The 26,470-nt window shown below is 39.6% G+C and overlaps 1 protein-coding gene across 9 annotated transcripts in view; it reads left to right on the top strand.

Annotated features, from left to right (window-relative positions):
- csde1 (cold shock domain containing E1, RNA-binding) overlaps nt 1–22,699 on the top strand; it is a 119,599-nt gene extending 96,900 nt beyond the window's left edge. For all 9 annotated transcript variants that reach the window (XM_078546819.1, XM_078546815.1, XM_078546818.1 and 6 more), the window contains 6 exons: nt 369–481; nt 5,745–5,864; nt 8,598–8,776; nt 13,324–13,487; nt 14,894–15,026; nt 21,712–22,699. In XM_078546819.1, the coding sequence (XP_078402945.1) occupies nt 369–481; nt 5,745–5,864; nt 8,598–8,776; nt 13,324–13,487; nt 14,894–15,026; nt 21,712–21,759 (757 nt within the window). In that variant the 3' untranslated portion in view covers nt 21,760–22,699. The remainder of the gene's footprint in view (nt 1–368; nt 482–5,744; nt 5,865–8,597; nt 8,777–13,323; nt 13,488–14,893; nt 15,027–21,711) is intronic.
- Nucleotides 22,700–26,470: the final 3,771 nt, after the last annotated feature.

The raw sequence follows: 26,470 nt of genomic DNA, 5'->3' as shown, positions 1-26,470 counted from the left end.
GCAGTTTGTCCTATCAAGTGAGTAAGCACAACTGTTTCCCAAAATAAATGGCGCACATAAAACACGATAACTGATAAATTTGAAATTGGCGGTAATGCATATGACTAACTATCATTGTTTTTTGGCCAATATAGAAACTGCCCATTTTAAACATGGTTGTTTTACTTGTCTGGGGCTGTGGTTAAATATGATATTAACCTGAGTATTGACACTTTACTATTTTGCCGATATTTTAATCTCTGATCTGCAATATCGGTCTTGGCACAAAATCGATATAAAGATGTCCATACTGTATACACTTAAACCTTTGAGCAGTGCTGTAACTGAGCTTGTTACATTTCATCCACTGATGTTCTTGTGGTCCCCAGTGAGTTCTCGGGCGATGTTGATGAGCTGGATGTCGGAGATGTTGTGGAATACAGTTTGTCAAAGGGCAAAGGGAACAAAGTGAGTGCTGAGAAAGTCGCCAAGATTACAACCGGTAAGAGCCAGGTGAACCTTGTAGATTTAAGAAATAGCTCAGTACTTCTAATCTGATAAGTACCATATAGCATCAGGGAATCCAACTTTTCAGATGTCAACCATTTGATTATCTTGGTAAGTTAAGCAGTTTGGGTTAAGTATAGTTAGCTGAAATTCCATTGTATGTAGCAAGGCAGAATGTGGCTCTTGGCTGGTAGAAAATTCAAAGCCAAACTCTTCATGGTTGGCCTCCTTAGCAGGACGACTATTTTTTTCATCGTCTTTCACAGTTGTAACTGTCACCCAGAAATGCTGCAAATAATGCAGGCAGGACAGGTTAGTGTGTAGAATATAAAAAACAGCAAAGAAAGATAAGATTAATAAGGAGGGAAAAATTAGAGTATGAGAGAAAGCTAGCTAGAAATATAAAAAGTGTTTGTATAGATATTTAAATAAAAGAGTTAACAAAGCAAAGTTGGTCCTATAGAAAGTGAGTCTGGGAAATTAATAATGAAAAATAAGGAGATGGCAGATGAATTGAACAGGTATTTTGCATTGGTTTATACTATATAGAGGATACAAGCAACATCCCAGAAATGGCTGTAAATCAGGAATTTGAAGGGAGGGAGGAACTCGGGGGAAAATTACAAACACCAGGGAAGTGGTACTGAGAAAATTGTTGGAGCTACAGGCTGACAAATCCCCAGGTCCTGACGGACTTCGTCCTAGGGCCTGAAAAGAAGTAGCAAGTGAGATAGTTGATGCATTGGTTTTAATTTTCCAAAAGTCCCTAGATTTGGGGAAGGTTCCATTGGATTGGAAAATAGCAAATGTAACTCCTTTATTCAAAAAGGAAGGGAGACAGAAAGCATGAAACTACAGGCCAGTTAGCTTAAAATCTGTCGTAAGGCAAATGTTAAAAGCTATTATTAAAGATATTATGGCAGGGCACTTAGAAAAATTCAAGGTGATCAGACAGAGTCAGCATGGTTTTGTGAAAGGGAAATAATGTTTAACCAATTTATTGGAATTCTTTGAAGGAGTCACATGTGCTGTGGATAAAGGGGAACCAGTGGATATATTAAGATTTCCAGAAAGCACTTGATAAGTGCAATATTTAAAGGTTAGCTGTAGAAAATAAAATTTCATGCTGTAGGGAGTAGCATGGATAGAAGATTGGCTAGCTAATAGAGTAGGCATATGGGTCTTTTTCTAGTTGGCAGGATGCAATGAGCAGTGTGCCACAGGGATCAGTGCTGCGACCTCAACTTTTTACAATTTATATAAATGACTTGGATGAAGGGACTGAAGGTATGGTTAGTAAATTTGCTGATGACACAAAGGTAGGAAAGTAAGTTGTGAAGAGAACATAGGAGGCTACAAGTGGCATAGGTTAAGTGAGTGGGCAAAGACCTGGCAAATAGAGTATAATGTGGGAAAATGTGAAATTATCCATTTTGGCAGGAAGAATGAAATAGAAGCATATTATCTAAATGGTAAGAGATTGCCGAGTTCTGAGATTCATAGGGATCTGGGTGTCCTAGTGCATGAATCACAAAAGACTATGCAGGTACAGCAAATAATTAGGAAAGCTAATACAATGTTATCATTTATTGTAAGGGGAATTGATTATAAAAGTAAGAAGTTATATAAACACTGGTGTGACCACATCTGGAGTACTCTGTACAGAATTGGTCTCCTTATTTACATCCTTCCTTAAATGTGTTGGAAGCAGTTCAGAGAAGGTGTACTAGACTGACACCAGGCTAGGCTTGTAGTCACTGGAGTTTAGCAGAGTAAGCGGTGGCTTAATTGAAACCTTTAAGACCCTGAGAGTTCTTGACAGGGTGGATATGGAGAGGATGTTTCCTCTTGTGGGAGAATCTAGAAGTAGAGGTCAATATTTAAAAATAAGGGGTTGCTCATTTAAGACAAGAGGAGAATTTTTTTTGCGGGTTAAGTCTTTGGAACTCCCTCAAAAAGCAGTGGAAACAAAGCCTTTGAATATTTTTAAGGCAGTTGTGGATAGATTCTTGATGAACAAGGGGGTGAAACATTATTGAGGGTAGGCGGAAGGTTACAATCAGATCAGCCATGGTCTTATTGAATGGCGGAGCAGGCTCGAGGGGCCAAGTGGCCTACTCCTAGTTTGTATGTTAACCCTGTAGTAAATTAACACCTTCAGCAATTCTGTCGTTAAAGTGTTACTTAATGATAAATCACACCTTGCTCCAATGGTCATTGAGTTTCCCTTTTTTTGCTATCCCTTTGTAAAAGTGCTAATTGACGCCTGAGCATCTTACCTACAAGTGTATGTATATGAACAGCATAGTATAAGTGGAATAAGTGACATGGTATACTACTGTCCACCACTGGATTGGATTCTACAGTGGAATTTTATTTTTCTATTTCAACTATCCATCAAATTGATATTGGCTTCAAATGATGCTGTACTGTTTATCCAGTTTAATTAGTTCTAATATGAATGGCACCTCTATTCTGAATATTTTTTATATTCACTCGCTCAATGGAAGTAATTTTTTTTGTCATACTGAGTTATTCAGCTGCAACTTGTATCTTTTACACCACTCAATCCAGGTAAAATTAGTAAATCACCCAACTGTAAATTACTACATGCACTTCCCAAATCCCACAGCATTCCTACTTTCTACATTCGGATTTTTGATCAGGTTGTCAATATATTTATTATGAGAATGTAATATTACAAGTTATAACCTTGCAATTTGGGACCCTTGATGCATGAACTGTCATTTTATTTTCAACAATGGAGTGGCCCGAATATGGCACAGGATAAGTAGAAGAATTGACCTCGGGTATTGAAATCTTCCTACTGTTTAGATGGATGATTTAGTAAATTATACAGTGTTCCTTCTTCTGAGTTCCAATTGTGAGACAGTGAGTTTGAGTAGTTGAATCATTTAGGAGGCCTAGGTTCGGATCCCTAGTCTGCACTGTTATTCGGCAGAATGGATCCAATCCGTGAGGGATGCCGGGGAAAGAGGTATGCAAATCATTGAGCTTCAGCTCCTTTAAAAGTAGAGGAACTGAGAAACTTTGGAGTTGAGGTATAGAAACCTTTAATATTAGGAGGAATTGATCACTTTTTGTAAAAAAAAAGACATTGGTATCCTACGTTTTATTAAATTAGTATAAAATTGTTGCTCAGGCCGTTGTTGGAAAAATATACAGTGTTGACTATTTTACCTGGAAAGAATATCTAGGCAATGGAATGGCGCAGAACAAGTCACTAAAATGACACCATTTTAAAGAGGCTTTAGTTATGAGGAACGAAACCAGGACTGATCATTGGCGTGAGGATTATTGAGAGGAGATGTAATAGTATTCTTATTCGAGATGTTTCAATCAACTAAATCTGAAAACTGGCAAGCATGAGATTACCAAAAAAACAGAGATTTGATCTTCAGAGGATTTTTGGGACCGCATCATGCTCTACCAGAAATGGAGGTAGAAGCTGGATCTGTTAGAGCTTTAAAAGGTGGATGATTCAATGTATAGAGGAAGGGCAGGGAATGGAACTATAATGGCTCTTTTGAGCTGAGTGTCTTTGTGCTGTAAAATACTGTAATTTATGTTGGCTACCTGATGATTCCTGTTGAAAAAAAATTGCTTGTTTTGTGACGGGACCTTTTAAAATCAACATAAGACTCAATAAATGTACAAATTTTACTTGATTTTAAATTCAAATAAAGCACCTAGTTGTTTTGAATTTGGGGAAAATTGCTAGAATTTCCTATTGTTTTCTTGCTAGATATCAAAGCAGGAAATGCACTACACATGGTGACCACAGCACACTGTTCATAGGTACATTCTGCAACTTGAACTGTAGTATCAACTCTTCCAGGTTAAAGTCTGAACTATAAACATCCATTTTAGCAGTCAACATTCTAGTGCACAGTCTATTTGCAAACACTATAGATGTGTTTTACTGGTCAAATAACTTGACATTATTGTGTAATCATAAAACTACTTATATTGAGGTAGCAGTGGGGTGACTGTAATATGTGTAGCTATCTGGATTTCCTTTGTCTGAGCTGTGCCTCCTTAATCGCTTGATTTCCCGAAGTCTCATGTTCAAAAATTGATCATAATGTCTTATTCTGAATTTATATACTGGCTTTGAGTTCTGTTTCCTCCCTTCATGATTTTTGATGCTAAAAATAAATAAATAAATAAAACCTGCCTTAAATTAAAAATAATTTTGAAGAACCCTAATGAAAAAAAATAGGGTTCAGGTGTTGATGCCTTTTTGTTCAAATAACTTTCTGATATTCATTGAACTCTTGTGTGAAAAATAACCTCTTGGGTACAGCACCGGATGTTCCCTCTTGCCTATAAACTCAGTAATAAGCTGTATGCTTTTAGGAGGGGAACATTGGCAGGAAGGTTAGGTGTTTGAGAACCTGTAAATTTGTAGAGACACCTGTAGAAGTGACCATCATAAAGGAGTTTTGTTTCTTATAAAGAAAGAAAAACCAAAAACTATTTTGTTTTGAGACGAGTATTGGGCTTGAATCCTTTGCTCACCTTCAGCAAGATTCATGCTATGATCTATAGGGGATTTTCTGCTTCTATTCTTCAGTGCATAATGAATGATTGATTGAAAACCTGTATCATGATCTTTCATCTCTTAAAAGTAATTGACAGGCTGGAGTGAAGTTTTGTAATGCACTTTTCCAGAATGTACTGTGACTGCAAAAATGGAAAGTCTTATACACCAAGAATCCACTCTGGCAATTGTTGGTGTTATAAAAGTAAGGAAGATTGGAGATTCATTTAGTGATCTACAAGCTTGGAAGTAGGATGATGGGGAATGTTGGTTTCTCATTGAACTTGAAAGTTGTGCTATTGCGAGCTTTTATCTGAATTGTTTAATACAGTAATAAGGCATTTAAGTAGACAAGATGGCATGGCCTTGGATCATTTCTGATTATGAACATTTTTGACTTGGACCTGAGTTAATTCCGGAATGGACAGGATGAAGTACAAATTAAGTCTTTGATTCCTCTCACTTAAAAGTATTATGAAGGAAGATTACAAAACCTTTGTATCTGTGATTTGCTCCTTTTTAGTGTTTTGTGTTTCAAAGCTGGTTAGAGGTATCCTGGGAAATCAATATTGGTGCAAGTAGTTCTTCCCCATTTCAGATTCCAAGCTTCTGTTGCTACTAGCTGTCTATAATCAATTTGACTCCTAACAATAGGTGAGGCCTCCAGCTTAATGTTTTTTCTTTTCTTTTACAGTGAATGGTCCCAGTGATGAAGTGTATCCAACAGTCTATACTGGTAAGGTGGTGAGGCCATTACGCAGTGTGGATCCACAGCAGGCTGAGTATCAGGGACTTATTGAGATTACAGAAGAGGGTAAGGTTCTGTTATCAGTGCAACTACAATTTCTTTTAAAATGCCTGTAAAGATGTGTGAATTGTGTCTGTAACTCTGCCTAGCATTTTTTAAAATTGAAGGATTTTGAGGTGGTGAATTGGTGGGCTGGAGAGGGGTTGAATCCAGAGCCAATGATGTGCTATTTGGTTGAGAGAACAAAATTGCTAAGGTGATCACTCTATCAAGCTGTCTTTTACTATACTAAACTTAATTTGCCCCCTGTTGTTAGTTGATGACTGTCAAGATTATTTTTATTATACTGCTTTCTTGGTTTTCAGATCTAAAAGCAGATAATTTCTTAGCTCATTAAATTTGGCCACCTCCAATTTCACTTAAAATACGATTCAAACATTTGACAAAACATTACAGAAACAAAGCTTTTCTCGTTTTACAGAAACCCTTCTGGTCTGTGCCTGCTGTTAAAACCTTCATCCAGGGCTTTGCCAACTCCAGAATCAGCTATTCGAATGGCCTTCTGGTTAGCCTCCCATCCTCCGCCCTGTTTTTATAAAAAATCAGCTTATCTAAAACTCTTGCATCTAGTCATGCTCAGCATTCACTTAGTGACCCCAGCACCTCGTCTATAATTCTCATCCCTTATTTAAATCCCCTTTATGACTTGCCTATTCCCACCTCTGTAACCTTCTGTAGCCATACAAATCCACCTCCTCATCAAGCTTTCCATTCAATTTCCTTTCTGACCTTTTGTACTTTCCCCACCATTGGTAACTTTGTCACATAGGGACAGAAGGAGGCCATTTAGCCCTCAGTCTCTTCAGCCATTGTGGAATTGTGACTAATCTGGGACCGAACTCCAGAAACCTGCCTTTGTCCAATATCCCTTAATACCTTTGGTTAATAAAATCTACCAATCTCCGATTTAAAAGTTAACAATTGATCTAGCATCAATTTGCCTTTTGTGGAAAAGTGTTCCAAACTCTTCTCCCCTGTGTGTAGAAGTGTTTCCTAATTTCACTCCTGACTGGTCTGGCTCTAATTTTTAGTCTCTATCCTCAACCCTAGACTCCCCATCAAGCTGGAATAGTTTCTTTCTATCTACCTTATCAGTTTCCCCTAACATCTTCAACTTCTGTCAACTCACCCCTTTACCTTCTAAACTCCAGGGAGTACATCCCTATTTTGTGTAATCTCTCCTTGTAATTTAACTTCTGAAATCCAAGTATTCTGGTAAATCTATCCTAAATCTGGACTGGAGGTTTTGCTTAAGCTGCTTCATCACCATCCCCTCCTTGGGAATTTTCTTAAATCTATCTCTGACCAAAGTCCCTCCTGACATAGTGACCCCAGCATATTACACTCTTGTGTAGCATCTTACAATGTTTTTCTTCATTAAATCAACATCCAACATATCAATGTATATATCAATATCCTGGAGGTTACCATTGACCAGAAACTGAACCGGACCAGCCATATAAATACTGTGGCTAAAAGAGCAGGTCAGAGGCTGGGAATTCTGCAGAGTAACTCGCCTCCTGACTCCTCAAAGCCTGTCCACCATCTACAAGGCACAAGTCAGGAGTTTGATGGAATATTCTCCACTTGCCTGGATGAGTGCCACTCCAACAACACTCAAAGCTTGACACCATCCAGGACAAAGCAGCCCACTTAATTAGCACGCCATCCACCACCTTAAGCATTCACTCCCTCCACCACTGCCGCACAGTGGCAGCAGTGCATACCATCTAAAAATACACTGCAACAACTTAGCAAGGCTCCTTAGACAGCACCTTCCAAACCTGCGGCCTCTGCCACCTAGAAGGACAAGGGCAGCAGATGCATGGGAACGCCATTACCTGCAAGTTCCTCTCCAAGCCACACACCATCCTGACTTGGAAAAATATTGCTGTTCCTTCAGTGTTGCTGGGTAAAAATCCTGAAACTCCCTCCCTAACAGCACTGAGGGTGTATCTACACATGGACTGCAGCGGTTCAAAAATTCTCATGGGCAATTAGGAATGGGCAATAAATGCTGTCCTAGCCAGTGACGCCCACACCCCGTGAAAGAATATAAAACAATTAAAATTGCTCTTTAAATGAAGATTATTTTTGAAAGGTTTCTGGTTATTCCATTTGTGTTGGACTACTAAAAGACCCCAATGTAAAGAAGTAGGGTTAAATTCCAAAGAATAATTACATCCTTCAGTGCAAAAGCGCTTCTCATGAAATTTGAGACAACTTTAGGGCAAATATGACTACTTAAATCAACAGCATTTTAATTAGATCTTTAATTAATAGGCAGTCCATTTTCCTGTAATTGAGAAGCCTTTTTCCAGTCACCCATGCATGGTTTACTGACAGATCTCCTGCAAAGGTTTTGCCTCCTGGGTTGAGCTTGGGTATCCCAAGTACTGCAGGTGTCACTTGAGCTTTGAATTTGCCACCTCACCAGGAAGCTGTACCTTGTCTCTTCCTTCATCATTCTCAAAGCTCATTGGCATATTACCATTTGTCTCTTTTTCCCTTCTCATGTCTGTGTAACTATGGGAATTTTGCTCCCCCTTTTTTCTGTCCTAAAGATGTTGAGTCTTGTCATGCCATGTGGCCATTTTTAATGTGCTAATCTAGAACTGCACACACAGCTAATTTAATTTAATGCTTCACAAAAGTCCAGCCATGACGCTGTAGTGCTTTTTCAGATAAGTTGTGCTGAAAAGAAATACTTAATGCTATTGACTTGGTTTGTTCTTGCAGGGACAATGAAAGGAGAAGTGTATCCTTTTGCCATCATCAGTCTGGCAAACAAAACAGATTGCCTTCAGAAGGGGGAGACTATCAAGTTCCAGCTATGCACTGTGGCCCTAACGGGACAGAAATTGGCCTATGACGCCACACCTTTACGGAGAGGCACTGTGGACTGTGTGAAAGATCAGGTGAGGGTTAATGCCAATGACTACTCTAGATTGTGCACAATTACTTCATCAAGTAGACACTTGAGCTTTCTAGAATTCCTCCTCTCTGGTAGTTGAATTTCAGACACTTCACTTTCTTAATTGCATCAACTTCAAATATAAACTGTTGTGTATTCTCCTGGAGTGAGGCACTGTCCACAATGATATTAGACCGTTTAAGTGGTCTTAAATTTCTTCCTGTATCTGTGTACATGTGACCAGCACTTTCTATCTTGCATTACCTGATGTGTGACCTAAATGGTTATTGTGGGCCGGTCTGCAGTTGAAGGAAATGGAGTGATGATTAGGAACATAAATGGATGCATGATCTCTCAAAGCAATCGCATACAGATAAAAAATTGACTGTTACTTTTTTTTAAAGTGAAGTATAAAGTCACCTGCATTTTAGAATTGAAGATAAAATCTTAACTATAGTGGACTAGTCACAATCTAGTTTTTTTATATTGTAGTTGTGTTATAGCAAAACTGTGGGAGAAAGTTACAATGAAACATATACTGCCATTAATTAGTGTGGGGCAGATTCTCAATCTAGTTGCTTGATAACTGATAACGGAGTTGGGATGTTTTATTGTTGCTTTATGGATTTTTAATAAATAATTGGAGGGAAGTGTTCACAGTAGATTACAAACATGTTGCAAAGTGTCCAAGCCCATTGTCACATGTAAATGTCCTTCATGATGGGCCTTAACAGATCCATATCACTATAATGGGAACAGATAAACCTCAAAAATGGGTATGCAGCAGTATTTCTTTTCAAAATGTTACTTATTTATATAGCATGTGTTGCAACAGATGGTTTTCTTAACTTGTATGTGGCTGATGACTCAGCAGGTAAATGTACATGGTACAGTACCAGGAGATCCCATCGCTTGTTCATTACCTGTTACCCCATCCGATCTGGAGCAACAATGTTGGGATGGTAGATGAGAAAGATAACACTGTTAACATTAGTGGGAAAAATCAGTTGAGATCTTTTAAGCTGAGAACTGTCCAGTTTTCTGAAAGTGCACGTATTAGTCTCTGGTGAGAATAGTTAGCTTCCAGTGTGACAGCACAATGTAAATAACTTAGCACATGTGGAAATGTCTAAACCACTGTTTACAGGAGAGGCAATGTCCACAGCGATGAATATTCGCTTAATGGATTACAATTTTGAGTGGCTAAGACTATGATAATACCTTAGCAAACCTGTGAAATTTGGGTAACTATTTCATGTCAAAAGCTGTTGTTGAAGCAGAAAGGACCACGAGTAACCAAGGAGGCAGGAATCTTAAATGAGGAAAATGAGCAGCTGGTTGGTTCAGTGGTGCTGTTGTTGTGGTTGGTTCAGTGGGTTGGTTAGCTTGCTGTCAGTTGCCACGACAACTTGGGGTTTGAATCAGGTTTGAGCTCAATTAATATCTCTTTATAATCGAGCTCTGTATTTCTTTTGTGAATTAATGTTGATTTCACCATGTTTACTTATGGTTCTGGCTGTGACACAATATTGAATAGCTGTCAACTGCTGACTCAAATGATTTGAGCCACAATTCAGACCACTGAAGAGTTGTGTATTCTGAGGAAATGTTGGCAAAAGAAATCCTTTCAGCCCAGCCTCTTGCAGAGCCTTGGACATGTAAGCAGGTAACCTAGTGGAATGAATGTGGTGGCCAGTTTCAAGTGCTGTTTTCAATAAGACGATAAGACATAGGAGCAGAAATTAGGCCATTCGGCCCATCGAGACTGCTCTGTCATTCAATAATGCCTGATAAGTTTCTCAACCCCATTCTCAATTTATGCAAGTTGTTGATAGTTCCTTGCGCAGTATTAGCAGGACAAGGAGTCAACCATTTAGGACTGAGATGAGAAATTTCTTACTCCAGAAGGTTGTGGATCTTTTGGAATTCTCTACCCAGTGGGCTGTGGATGTCCAGTCATTGAGTATATTCAAGACTAGATTTTAGGATGCTAAGGGAACCAAAGGATTATGGAGCTAGAGCTACTATAAGAGCATAGAAATAGCAGGAATACACCATTTAGCCCTTCAACCATCTCTGCCATAAAATAAGATTATGGCTGTGCTTTTACGTCAACTCCACTGACTTGCCCAATCCCCAAGGAATTGGGATTGGGCAGGAAAGTGGAGTTCATTTTAAAAGTTCAGTCATGATCTTATTGAAAAGCAGAGCAGGCTCTAGAGGCAGTGTGACCTACTCCTATTTCTTTTCCTATAATAGCCAAAATACAGTTTGCTCCCACATCCTTTCAAGAGAGAAGGCTTTATCCAACAAAGTAAAACATTATTTCAAATTCTAGTCCATAAATAGACAACCTGTTTGTGCATTAACTTGCAAAACCCAGTAAAATATGTACATTGGTAACATTCATTAGTCTAAGTACTATGGTAGTTGCTGCAGTGATGCATCCTGTGTTAATTTTTGGATTTTTAGACAAAACTGGAATCCCTCTGTGTCACCTTGAGAAAACTTGCCTTTCCCTCCATGACAGCTGATACTAGCTCCCACTTGCTCTGATTACTAGCTGTGTACTTATAGCATTAGTGTGTTTAGCAGCTAAGTGGTTATTACTTATTACCCACATTACTGCATGTGACTTTGGCTAGAAAGCATGTTAACCTTTAAATTAATGCAGTAATTCTCATCCTTTGCAGTAAAATGGAGTTCAGTATTCTGAGTATTCTTGTCAGCCTCTGCTCTTTACCCTGATTTCTACTCCAAATTTAGTAGGAATCGTGGATCTGTGTGTACCTGTTACAAAACCTTCAAAATGACAGGGAAAGCAAACTCCTTTTATGGATGTGCCTGTTCCATCATCTACACAGCAAAAATGTGCATTGATCACAGAGTATCCATTACCACTGATTTGAGCTGCGTAACTATAATATCAAATAATTTAAAAAGCATGTACCAAAGGTTTGTGTGCATATGTCTAAAAATGCACCCAAGCAGTTCCATATCAAGGTACCTGATCTTGGGAGGGACACAAAGGGGGAAAGCTAAAATGAGGTGCTTCCATCTGGAAAATTGGGGGTCGAGTATCCATGCCCCAGCTGATGGCAAATATGTAAAAGCAGATTGGCTGCTTTTTTTTCAAACAGAATGCTGCTCAGTTGGAATTATTGAAACATTATTTGCAAGTTTCTCCTATAGCTTACTTGAGCATCAAGATTAATGTAGCATTAATATTTGATTATTTAAAGTATAAATGTTGCTACCTGTTGTATTGAGTTTTTGATTTTCAGTACAAAGGGAATGTCTTTGGGAATTTGGCAACTAATGCATGTTTTTTGTTGTGAGCAATTCCTTAACTTTTACTAAAATATTTTAAGTATTTGACCAGAATAAGATTATAACCTGTGTAGGACCTACTATAGACCAATTTTTTAAGAAAAACCTTGCCTACTCACTGCATTCCAAATGAGGGATTACTTGCGTACAAATTTTTTTAAATGGCTACTCTATAACTAGAGCATAGATACATTAAGGGGAGCACTTAACAGAATGATTGTTTGAGAATTCTAAAACTGTTTGATGACTTGCATTTTCATTTTCGTAAAATTGCAATGAGGCTTTTTCCCAGTATGACCTACCCCATAGTAGCAAGCACTGCAGCATTGGTTTCCATGGCAATCTACAATTTATACTGCATTTTTGAAAAGGGTGTATTGGGGAGTATAAGGTCATAGTGGTAGATTTGTGTAGTGTTAATTTGGCTCCTTCACCTGCTTTGCCAGCAAGTACATACCACTCCAGGATTCGTTCATTGAGTTTTTTTTTACTGACAAATGAACAAATCCTAACCATTTTACATTTTATATTTTAGAATTTATATTGAACTGAGTTTTTGTTGATTCCAAATGCCTTACAGAAAAAAAATGGGCTAACCAAATATTAGTTTGGGGCTTTGTCCTGTGAATCGGATGAAGGAATTAGCCCTATTGTAGCAATGAAGTAAATAACTTTATGGCCAAACTAATGATTTTATTTCACTGTTGCCATCAAAGCTTGGCTTTCTTATGCTTTTGAGTTCTAATTTAGTAACATTTTTTAAATGTAAAAATAAAATCCAAATTATCTTCCCCCACCGCCCCCCCAACACACACACACAACCGCCTTCACAATGCAAGTTATTTATGGGGTTCCACTTGCCTCACATGAACCCAGATATCTGTCTGTAACCACTTCTAGGCTGAGTTTTCAGCCCCCTGTCCTCTCTGCATGGTCAGAATTTTAGTCCATTACGTCCTGTGGTGTAGGGAGATTTGAGTACTGGATCGATAGCCAAGGGTGCTGCTTCAGATACCTTTGGAGCTCTTCAGTGTCTCATTTTGGTGTTTTGGCTTTCATATATATTTTTAAAATTTCGCCAATAGCTGCCCCATTGAAGAGGTTACTGAGGAGCATTATAATCTAAACTGTTTTTCTGCACATTGCCTAATTTGGTTATTCCATTGTGTGCATATTTGCATATGATTCCCATGATGGTGACTTTTTTCTGTGTTTTCCTAGTTTGGCTTCATTAACTATGAAGTTGGCGATGGTAAAAAGCTGTTCTTCCGTGTGAATGAGGTACTGGATGGTGTGGAGTTGCAACCTGGAGATGAGGTGGAGTTTTCTGTCATCTTAAACCAACGCACAGGAAAATGTAGTGCCTGCAATGTATTCCGTGTCAGGTAAGCTTCCGGTGTACACAAAAATAACATATTATACAAAGAAAACAAAAGTACTTGAACATCTGAATGACATACTCAAATCATCCAGAGTTGGAGACCATTTAATAACCTACTTGTTCATGTTACAATATTATAGTAGTCAGAATGTTCACTGATTTTTCAGCCAAGATTCATTAATAGGACTTAATGGTTTTGTTGTTTTCAAAGTGTTCAGCTTTGTTTTATAATTTGTGGAAATTGATATATAAAATGCTTTTTGGTAGAGATGTATAATCTGGTATCAAAACCTGAACAGAGAGCTCACAGAGCAAAATGTAATTATTCTAATTTGTGTATTCTTTGCTGCTTGAAATATAGTTTTAAAGCCCTGTACTGTCTGTCCTTAAAGTATATAGAAAACAAGATATTTACCAACTTATCAAGTCATTCACTTTATTAACATTTGGATTATGGTCAAATTCAAATAGATTTCTAAGTATTACCACTGCAGTTGTATTCTCAAGATTATTGTACCTTCATATCACATCACTGCATCTTTTCTGTATCCACCATTGCAAGGTGCTTTGCATCTCCAAATATGGTTCTGTCCATTGTGTGGGAGGGGGCGCGGGGAAGGGGGAAAATGTACACTTTCCTCACTACATAGGCTGTCAAGGTCAATATGTACATAACATGATGCAGTCACATATTGTTCACCGTTACTTGATTTTCTTTAATTGAGATGATTTGTTTCAGATGCATATTGCATTTTTTCTTTGTTATAGTTTTGGTTAAAATGGTGAATTCTGAAATTGAAACCCTTGAAAATATTATCCTTGATTAACAAGGGTGGTTTTAAAATCGTGAAATCTTTTTTTCTGTGTTTTTTTTCAATCTGCCTAACTCAATGGATATCTAATGAGTAACAAATATTTGAGTGGAATACTGTTGAGCATTTTCATCATGTTTAAGACCACTTGCTTTCAGAATATTAAAACCAATATCTTGCAGAGGTGAGAATGCTGACTGTTACCTCTGAATCAGAAGGTTGTGGGTTCAAACCCCACTCCTGATACTTTAGCAGACAATCCAGTATTGAAGGAGTGCTGCATTGTGGAGGTGCTACCTTTTGAGACGAGACATTGAACCAAAGCTCCATCTTCACTAAGATGAAAGCACAAAAGGTTCCATTTGAAGTGCACTAGTTGGCCTCTTAGCTTATCCAGCCAGGATCCTGCCCATTAGGGGATTGGATTGTTGGGTTATTTCAAGATTAGTAGAAAGAGTTCCAGCCCTTAATTATTCCTTCTGTTCCATAAATGCTTCCCTTCTGTCAACATATACTTTTAAATTGTACACATCATAATTTTTGTCTCACCGGTATGCAGTAAATTCACTAGATTTATTGTTTATATTTTTCCGTACAGTGAGGGCCCTCGGCTTGTGGCAGCTCCACGTCCTGACCGTTTAGTACATCGTCTGAAGAGTATCACATTGGATGACGCAAGCGCTCCAAAGCTGGTCGTGCTTCGCCAACCAAAGGGACCTGATAACACAAAGGTAAATGTTATCATGTGGTGATAAATTGATCTAAATCAGTTGTCGAGTGGTACATGTGTAATTATATGTTGTAACCCTGCATTACAATATATAACACTCTCCTAACATTGATTTGGATCACAGTTTTGTAATGAAGATTCCAAATGGGTTGTACTGTCTGTTTGGTAAAACGTTTGAATTACTTGTATTAAGATTTATTTTTTTTATTAAATCTTGCTGAAAAATGCAACCATATTTTCAGATAAAACAATCCTGAGAATTTAACGTGTGTTATTGATTAGGCCATAGATTTATATTTTAAGATTGAAATGCCAGAACTGTCATTGTTTCAGATTTTTATTCTTGTTGGTAGCAAACCTGCAGTTTGCAACATCAGTTTTAAATGTTCCGAAGTTTCAACCCACACTGATTGTGGTCCAGATTTCTTTCCTACCTTTATAGACACGGACTCTCATTACATTAGTTTCACAACAGCCAGCACCTCGTTTGTATAACCTTTTTGTCTATAGCTTAGATTGCAAGGGGAGTGGAATATAAAAGTAGGGAAGTTTTGCTACAATTGTACAGGGTGTTGGTGAGACTAAATCTAGAGCACAATGTATAATTTTGGCCTCCTTATTTAAGAAAGGATATAAATGTGTTAGAAGCAGTTCAGAGAAGTTTCACTCAACTGATACCTGGGATGGGGGATTATCTTACGAGGAAAGGCTGGACAGGCTGGGCCTGCATCCATTGGAGTTGATTGAGAAGTGACCATATTGAAACCTGTAAGATCCTGAGGGGACTTGACAGGGTGGATGCTGAAAGAATGTTTCCTCTTGTGCGAGAGACTAGAACAAGGGCATACGGTTTAAAAATAAGGGATTTCCCATTTAAGATGGAGATGAGAAGAAATTTTTTTTGAGGGTCGTGAATCTTTGGAACTTTTCCCAGAGAGCGGTGGAGGCAGGGTCAGTGAATATTTTTAAGTCAGAGGTGGATTCTTGACAAAGAAGGGAATCAAAGGTTACTGGGAGTAGGGGGAATGCGGAGTTGAGGCCACAATCAGGTCAGCCATGATCTCATTGAATGGTGGAGCAGGCTTGAGGGGCTGAATTACCTACACCTAATTTGTATGTTCATATGAGTGGCAATAGAAGTTGAGCAATTGAAAGCAGGACCACATCCAATGTACCCACCCACCCATAGCTTGGGGAATATTGAGGTCTGTAGAAGATTCGCTGTCGCTTGAGCTGAAATTGACTAACTGAGCACTCAAGTAGATTGAACTGTGCTCCCTTGCTGTCTTGATCTTTATCACACCACTGAGTCATTAGGAATTCAAAAGGAATCTTGTTTTCAGTTTGAGTCATCTCTAGCTGCTGATGTGATCCTATGTACAGAGCTATCTGTATTAGTTCATTCACATTGACAACAATTGCTGTGGATCAACAGCTGGAATTTACCTTTTTATAGCGGAAATTAACTGAGCACTAGCAGGTTTTTCACAGGTCTGTTTTTGATTTTAAATAATGCAGTTTGACAAAAGATTTGAGTTACTCATAATGCAGATGTTTGGGATACATCCCTTTCTTTCACCACCCCCCCCCCCCCCTCCCCCCTGCCCTACCCTGGCCATGACTTAGAGTGAATGTACTGAGATATGTACAGAAGCATACAGACAGTAGATTTTAGATAGTTCCTTGTCTGTGGACCTTAGTGTTGAGTCCATAATGTTTGACAGCAGAGGACATGCCAGTTGAGTTTAGTTTTGACTTTGTCTAATGCTTACAACTACATTTTCCATCAGAGGTTATAAGTTGTGGAGCAGTGAGGCTGCTTCTGTTCCTTTTCTCCACCAAGTCTGTGGGTACTGTTTCAGGTATAGCGCAGACTGGAAATCTGAGTTGGGACGACCTTATCTCTGAGTTAGAGTCACACAGCTGTTGTTTTCTTCAAGTTTATTGAGGAATGTTCATTTCAAAAATTCACCGTCTTAGACCATAAGACGTAGGAGCAGAAGTAGGCCATTCAGCCTAGCGGGTCTGCTCTGCCATTCACAAATCATGGCTGATCTGATAATCCTTAACTCCATTTTCTTGCCTTTTCCCCATAAACCTTGAATCCCTCACTGATAAATCTGTTTTAAAAAAAAATAAATCTATCTCGCCCTTGAATATATTTAACGACCCAGTCTCTGCACCCTCTGCGGTAAAGAATTCCACAGATTCACTACCCTCAGAAGAAATTCCTCCTCGTCTCTGCCTTAAATGACCCCTTACTCTGAGATTATGCCCTCTGGTCCTAGAATTTCCTACAAGGGGAAACAATCTCTCAGCATCTTCCCTGTCAAGCTTCCTAACAATCTTATGTTTCAATAAGGTTGCCTCTCATTCTTCTAAACTCCAATGAATACAGGCACAACCTACTCAACCTCTCCTCAAAGAAAGTCTCTCCATACCTGGGATCAACCTAGTGAACCTTCTCTCGACTGCTTCCAATGCCAGTATATCTTTCCTTAGATAAGGGGACCAAAACTGTTCGCACTATTCTAGGTGTGGTCTAATTAGTGCTTTGTATAATTTTAGCAAGACTTCCTATTTTTATACTCCATTCCCTTTGAAATAAAGGTCAACATTCCATTTGCCTTCCTTATTACCTGCTGAACTTGTATACTAGCTTTTTGTGATTCATGCATGAGGACACCCAAATCCCCCTCTGCTGCAATTTTCTGCAGTCTTTCTCCATTTAAATAATATTCAGCTCCCCTATTCTTCCTGCCAAAGTACAGAACCTTACATTTTCCCACATTATATTCTATCTGCCAAGTTTTTGCCTGCTCGCTCGCTTAACCTGTCTATATCCCTTTGTAGACTGTCATCCTCATCACTTGCCTTCCCACCTATTTTTGTCTCATCCGCAAACTTGGCGATAGTACATTCACTTCCCTCGTCCATGTCATTAATATATATTGTAAATAATTGTAGCCCCAGCACTCATCCTGTGGCACTCCTAGTTACAGGTTGCCATCCTGAAAATGCCCCCCTTATCCCAACTCTCTGTCGTCTATTTAATTAGCTAATCCTCAATCCATGCTAATATACTACACCCAACACCATTGGCTCTTGTCTTATCAAGTTACCGTACATAAGCCTACTTATCAAACGCCTTTTGGAAATCCAAATATATTACATCTACTGGTTCCCCTTTATCTATCTTGCTTGTTACCTCAAAGAATTCTAACACATTTGTCAGACATGATTTCCCCTTCATGAAGCCATGCTGACTCTGCTTGATTATATTATGCATTTCTAAATGCTCTGCTATTACATCCTTTATAATAGACTCTTTAACATTTTCCCAATGACAGAAGTTAAGCTAACTGACCTATTTAGGTTTAGCACAGTTGTTTCTGACCCAAGTTTCTCATTCAAACTGAATGCTAAATTCTATCATGTTATGGTCACCATTTCGTAAGGGATCTTTTTCTGAGATCATTTATTAAACCTGCCTCATTATACATTACCAGATCTAAAATAGCCTGATCCCTGGTTGGATCCACAACATATTGTTCTAGGAAACTGTCCCAAATACACTATGAATTCTTGATCGTGGCTACCTCTACCAATTTGATTTTCCCAATCTACATGAAGATTAAAGTCACCCATGATTAATGCACTGCCTTTTTTACATGCCCTCATTATCTCCTGATTTATTCTCTGTCCTACAATATAGCTACTGTTAGGGGGCCTATAGACTACTCCCACCAGTGTCATTTTCCCCTTGTTATTTCTTACCCCCACCCATATGGATCCTGCACCTTCCAATCCAAATCATTTCTTGCTATCGTACTTATTCCATCTTGTACTAACAAAGCTACCCCACACCCTTTTCTTCCTGCCTGTCCTTTTGAAAAGTCACAAAGCCTTGAATATTTAGTTCCCAGCTTTGATCTCCTTGTAACCATGTCTCCATAATGGCTATAAGATCATACTTATTAACCTCTATTTGCGCTATTAATTCATTTGCCTTGTTCCGAATGCTACGTGAATTTAAGTAAAGAGCCATTAATTTTGCCTTTTTACCATTTTTTTCCCCTTTTGACCCTATTTGCTACTGTTTGTTTGTTTGTACACCCTGTCCCTTCCTGTCACACTCTGGAAATCATTACTTAAATAGCTGCCCTGCAAGGCTGCCACATCCTTTTGCTTTGTAAGCCTGCATATCTCCTCTCCAGAATCCTCCCCCTCCACCCCTCTGTTCAGTTTAAAGCCCTCTTTACAGCCCTAGTTATTCGGTTTGCAAGGACATTGGTCCCAGCACGGTTCAAATGAAGCCTGTCCCACCAGAAAAGCTCCCTTCTACCCCAGTACTGGTGCCAGTGCCCAATGAACTGAAACCCATTCCTCCCACACCAATCTTCGAGCCACGCATTTAACTCCTTGACTTTATTTACTCTATTCCAGTTTGCCCGTGGCTCGGATAGTAATCCTGAGATTATTGCTTTGGAGGCTCTGTTTTTTAATTTAGCTCCTAACTGTTCAAATTCTTTCAGCAGAATCTCCTTTCTAGTCCTATCAATGTCATTGGTACAGGCGTGGACGACGACAACTGGATCCCTCCCCTCCCACTCCAAGCTCCTCTCCAGCCCTGAGGAGATGTCCTTAACCCTGGCACCGGGCAGGCGACACAGCGTTTGGGACTCACGCTCGCGGCTGCAGAGAACAGTATCTATCCTCCTAATTATGCTGTCCCCTACCACTACTACATTCCAATTTCCTCCCCTCACTTGAATGGCTCCCTGTACCACGGTACCATGGTCAGTTTGCTCATCCTCCCTGCAGTCCCCGCTCTCGTCCACACAGCTTGCAAGAACCTTGTAACTGTTGAACAGCTGCATGGGCCTAGGCTCCTCTAATGCTACCCCCTGGGTCCCCATACCTGCCTCACCTGCAGTCACACCCTCTTGTCCCTGATCACAGACCAAATTTGAATTACCTACTCTGAGGGGTGTGACTGCCTTCTGGTGCAAAGTATCCGGGTAACTTTCCCCCTCCCTGATGTGGCGCAATGTCTGCAGCTCGGACTCCAGTTCCTCAACTCAGATCCGAAGTTCCTCGAGCTGCAGCCACTTACTACAGATATGTTTGCTCCGGATCACCTTGGTGTCCAGCAGTTCCCAAATGCTGCAGCAGCAACACATCATCCGTCCTGATATCACTATCGTATTTTATTTAATTTATTAATCAGTTCTCTAGTATCCCTGCTCTTTGCACTTGTAAATATTTTAATATTGTTTTAACACCAGTATCGATCATATCCTTAAGCTATTTTTAAGAAAAATAGAGAAAAAGACTATAGCCCTAAACACGAAATAAAAACCTTACTTTTACTTTAAAGACTAGAAATACTCACCAATCAGCTGCTTTCCCTGCACTCATGTCATGCTGTGGTTCGTGACGTCACTCCGCCGCTGATCGCACATAAAATATCCTCGCACCCTGTGCTCTTTTTAAATGAGTTCTCCCGGTGCCCTTTTTGAAAGGGGCTCTGAGGTAGCTATATAGGAAATGTCCACTCACCTTCCCCCTTCTGAGCATCCTCTTGTCTATTTTCTCTCTGACCTGCTATAGTGGTTCTGCTGAAAGAGTATTGCAGCATGTTTACTCCATCCGTTAAAGTTGATGTATAAGTGCCGTAGGTTTGATGAAGGGAACATGCACAAGTGGGACAAGGTGGGGAGCAGGCAAAATGTTGTTGACATCTGTTATAGACTGCATGGACACCAGGTTAGAATTGGCAGAAGACTGAGATTTCCATCTTTACTTTGCCAATTTATGATCTGTGTCTTTTCAAAAAACTGCTAGATTTTCATCCAAACCAGAATCCCTGAGCAGCTGGGAGCCCTGTAAAAAGACTAGCCTATAATATACTTCTGTTACTCAGAAATAAAACCCTGAATTTCATTTGGTGCATAGCACAGATCCTCCCAGAGTTATAATGCTTTTGTGCTGAAAAATAGCTTTCATGGTTCTAGAGAATTTCATTAAACAAATATGGCTCACTTGATGGCTTTTTCAATAACCATAGCATATGATGGAGTACTGAACATACTTACTGTAGGTTTAACCTCTTGATGCTGAATCCTCTCGGATTTCCACAGCGGCACCACAATTGGCTGCTGCGTCCTTGGCTGAGGATATTTCTTTTTGCAAGTTCCTCTTCCTGACTATTGGATCTGGACTGTCTCCCTGTTTCATGGCCTGTCAGCAGTCAACATCTGGAATTACATTAGTATTTTTATTTAAGTGACTTCTGTTCTGCTGCCCTTCGTGGAACCTCAGGAGACCAGAAGATTGGTGGGCTACCAGGCCACTGTCATTTCAGTAATTCAACTAGAGTTGAGCATTTGCTGTCTGCATAGCACAGTTGGGTTGTTGCTGTTAATCAAATTTACTACTGTTTATTTGACTTGCAAATGAAGGCTGAAAGATATTCAAGAACAGCATAAAACTAGCAGCTGCAGCTCTGAAGTGTGAAGAATTTAGCTCCTGAGTTTTATTATATTGACTTTGGGCCAACTCGGCAGTCTTCAAACCAATGAAAGTGTTTAATTCTGAAGGCCCATTTTGTCAGCTTGTTTCTGGTGTATCCAGTTTGCTAGAGGAATCATTGGGAAATTAACCATTTGTTTTACTTCTTGCAGGGATTCACTGCAGAGAGAAAGATTCGTCAAGCTGGAGTCATCGATTGATTTCTTTTCTCTTCCCCCAGCAAGCACATTACCCAATGCAGTATCTTCGGGGAGGGGAGGGTTTACGCAAGAATAGTCTGCCTCTACTACCCTCTGTGTTTCCCAGCCCAAAATGGAACACAATTTATCTATTTTCAAGCAAATCTTCAGTTCTACCACTTGTCTGTGCTTTTATCAAAAGCTTAAAAAAAAATACAAAATGAAGCAAAAATAAAAAAAATACAAAAAAAAGGTAACGCACAGGCTCGGGGCAGTGAATGAGCAGGAAGCCTTATAGTTTCACAACCATATAGGAGCTTGATTTAAACTCGAACAGCATCTTACATCAATGCTAATTTGAAATTTAAGTTTATTTGCCTTTATATGTTAGAAAGAAAATCTGTGAAAAAAGCTATACAACTGAAACACTTGAGTGCCATGAGTGCTGGCTTTCATTAAATCTTTCAGTAAAAGTTTGTTGACGCTGTGGAGCACTGCAGCTTTGGAACACTTTTTCCCTATTCCAGAAACTAACAGATTTGTGCCTAAAAATAAATATCACTGTTATTCCCACAAAGGGCACCCTGTGTAATACCGAATGAAAAAGAACGGCTGACTTTTTTTTTTAAAAGTATATTAATGCATCAAGGTGGAAATGTTAATTGTTGGTACTGTATATATGCCTTTTGCATAGAAACAGGGAGACTAGTTGATATCAAGCGTTAGTAATCAAATAACTGGTCTGTGTTACTATACCAAATAAGATCAGGAATTTAATTGATGTTGATGTGGGACAGAGGCAGTATCCTGTTTCTGTTTCGCCTCTGCTCACAGTTTGGGGTTTGTCTAAACTGGGAGATTGCTTTGTTCTTGCAAGAAGGAAAATAAAACACCTGGCTTTCTCCTGTGTCCCTGTTAATGGTCATGAAAAAGAAACTAGAATAAAACGTTTTACCATAAATTTTGAAATCTCAAATCGACTTTGTCTACCTAGATCACTGGACATTGTGAAATTCTTCCATTGGTTTCACTACCTGAGCTTAAATGGTTGATTTAGTAACTTTAGGGCACAGCACACATGAATAAATTAAGCACAAGAACTTTACGACTGAAATTGCAGAGAACTTGCATAAATAGGCAGCGTGTGTGTGGCCTGTCAGCACAACTAGGGTGGGTGTCCTGGATTATGACCAGTTATTTATTTTGGTACGTTGCTTGAGACACAAATACTGGCAAGGACATCAGGGGTAACCCCTCTGCTCTTCTTTGAAATAGTGTTATGAAATCTTATACATCCATGTGAGAAGGAAACCAGGGCCTCAGTTTAACATCTCATCCAAAAGACAACACCTTTGACTGTACTTCCTCAATACTGTATGGGAGTGTCGACTTAAATTTTAGTGCTCGAGTCTCTTGAGTGGAGACATGAATTGACGACCGTCTGGTTCAGGTGAAAGTGCTACCAACTGAGTCACAGTTAGGTGGAGTGGTTAAAGTTGGGGGTGCACAAGAGGCCAGAATTAGGAGTGCAGAATTCTCAGTAAGGCTAGAGGAGACTGGGGAGGGTGAGGCAAGGCTAGAGGAGGTTAGAGAGTTAGGCAAGGGTAAGGCAGAGAGATTTTGAAAACAAGGGTGAGAATCAATGGCTTCCAATCTAGTGACACGAGGTAGGTCTACAAACACAGGAATTGGGTGAAACAGACTTGGTGCAAGTCAGGATATGTGGTAGAGTTTGGGATGAGCTCACGTTTAGGTAGGGCAGAAGCTGAGAGGCTGGGGAGCATTGGAATAGTTCGATAGCAATGGCATGGACGAGGATTTCAGCAGCAGATGATCTGAGGCATGGATGAAGTCGTAGATGTTAACAGCTGTGGAACATAGATTTGTGATCGGAAACTCAAACTGAGTCACACAAGGGTTGTGAACAGTCAGACACTTGGAGCAGAGTTTCAGCGGGGACCAAAAACAATGCTCTTCAACCTTTACAGTATCCAGTTGGAGGAAATTACTGCTCATCTATTATTGAATGTTGAACAAGCATTGAGACAGATCAGTGGAGGGGTTGAAAGGTGGTGGTAGAGTAGAGCTGTTTGTTGTCACTGTACGTGTGAAACATAAGATGTTTTCATGTGATGTTGTGGAGGGGTAGCATTTGAATGAGAAATGCAAGGGGATTGAGGTTAAATCCTTGGACTTCAGAGGTAATGGAGGAGGAGTAATAAGAGAAGCCATTGCAGGTGATTCTTTGACTATAATTGGATAGATAATGGAACCGGCGAAGGCAGTTCCACCCAGCTGGACATTAAAGGAGAGGCATTGGAGGAGAATAGCGTGGTCATCAGTGTCAAAGGTTGCAAATAGGTGGTTGAGGAGGAGGATGGCTAGTTTTCCACAATCTCAGACTGATTTTGAGTTTTTGGTACTATAGCTGGAGTGGAAATCCAATTGGAGAGTTTTAAACTTAGCACATCAAATCCTTGTACTCCTTTCTTCCTTTTGTTTATATTCCCTTTTTAAATGCATCTATGTTAATTGCTTCAACTACTCCTTTTGCCAATGCATTCCATGTTGAAGTTTCTTCTGAATTGCCTATGAATGTATTGGTGACTCTTATTTATGACCCCTAATTCTAGTCCCCTACCCCCAACAATAGAAACATCTTTTTTGTGTCTACCCTACAAAACCCTTTCATAATCTTTAAAGGCCTCTATTGGGTCACCCCCCCGCCCCCGGTCTTTCCTCAAGAAAAAAGCATCAACTTATTAAATCTATCCTGATGGGTCTAAGTCGTCAGTTCTATTTATTATTCCAGTAAGTCTTTTTGCACCACCTCCAGTGCTTCTCATAGTATGGACAGAACTGCATAGTGTACCAAGTGTATACAACCTTGGTTAGACTACAAATTAAACACCATGGTTAGACTACAAATTAAACACCACTTCTCTGCCTTTCAATTCTATCCCTCTAAAAACCAACCCAAATGCTTTTCCTTTTCTTTTTGTGACCTTATTAACCTGCATCGCTACTGTCAGATTTGTGCATTTGCTTCTACCTTATTTGGATATGTTTTCCAAGGATATGTTGCCTCCCTATTCTTCCTACCAAAATGTACTGCCTCGTAGTTCTCCATATTGAGGTTCATTTTCCAATTGCACACTATTCTGCAAGTTTCTTAATGTCTTTGATTTAATTTGGAATGGCAAAGGTGGAGGAAAGTTTGTAAGGAACATTACAAAAACTAGAGGGGATTGGTTTTTGAACTGGAGGGTGGGTAGAAAGGGGGGACTTACAAGAAGCCATTGCTTGCTGGGTTCATGGCCCTGAATTCCCAAATCTTTGATGTTTAAAATGGTCACATGGTGCAACTGAGGAACCAGATGTGTACTTCCACATGGACACCTAAGGAGTGAACAGGATGTACCTTATGGCCTTTGTGGGGTGCCTTTTCTACCATTACCTTTCCATCCAATCATGTCAGCCTTGATTTCTGCCCTTTCTGCAGTTTCCTTAATGTATACTACTCCTCTGCCTTCCTGCTGATCGATCATTGTGTCAAGCTTCAAATCCTCTAACATGAACGCTACCCTTATTTTGCTGTACATTCTGAAGGAGCCAATGAAGCCTATTGTCACTTGTAAGTAGCGACACTAACTTCCCCATTCACATCTCTCTGATTTACCTACTGTGGAGTAACCTCACCAACCTTCCTCTCCCGCTCACCCACAAGACCAAGATCATACACCAAATCCCTCGGTGCTTAGTGTGAATTAAGATTCTCAAATGTTGCTTTTTCAATGCAATAGAATAAAATTGGAAAAATTAGTTCCAATAGGTTTGATTACAGTAGATTAAAATGTTGTAATTGACTGTGGGGTAACAAGCTAACAATATTTGTCAAGTATAGTGTGCCTCATCTGTCAGTCACCAAGTGTCACTGAATCCATCCCATACCTTTCCATCCACAAGTATGAAAAATCCAAGGACCATCATTAAGATTCCAAACACCTTACAGTTGTCTCTGTTCCTTCCTTCCAACTGGGAACCCAATACGTTTTTGATTCCTAACTCCCATTGTGTCCTATTTCTGCTCATGCTCTCTACAAGCTCATTTTGTTTACGAGGCCTACCTCCTGCATCACTACTTCCTTAAACTAGCCCAGCTTCCCTGCATTTGTGAGCAAACGTTATCAATGGTCCCTTATGCACTGTGCTCCCTCTATCCTACTATCCTATCACCAGTCTGAGACCTTGGAACATTTGTTGCTTCTCCAATCAGTGCCAAACTTCATTCAGCTCCATGTTTGAATCTCTCCATCAGGTTTCCATCCCTGCCACAACAGTAAAATGACCTGAAATCTCATTGTCGAGTGTGACTGATGTGTTATCCACCTCAACATCTCTGTGGTCTGTGATATAATTGACTACACCATCATTTTCTGGGACTGCTTTGTTTGGTTCCATGTTTACATATTCAGTAGCCAATTTACTGCTGTGGAAGAGAAGATAATAAGGATACTCTTTCGAGTTATCAACAGTCACAGATTGCAACTCTTTCGAGTACAATCACAGTTCTTGGTTTCCGGGAGTGGGACATGAACCCACAACCCTCTGATTCAAAGGCGAGGGTGCTATGAACTGAGCCACAGCAGAGATGTGGTTGCATCATAGGAGGTTGTAGCATATGGAATCTCAGGTATGCAGATGACACCCCCCACACAGCCAGAACCAAGGA

Source organism: Cetorhinus maximus, chromosome 8, assembly GCF_964194155.1.
Source record: "Cetorhinus maximus chromosome 8, sCetMax3.hap1.1, whole genome shotgun sequence".
Taxonomy (NCBI): domain Eukaryota; kingdom Metazoa; phylum Chordata; class Chondrichthyes; order Lamniformes; family Cetorhinidae; genus Cetorhinus; species Cetorhinus maximus.
This window is presented reverse-complemented; position numbering and strand designations above follow the sequence as displayed.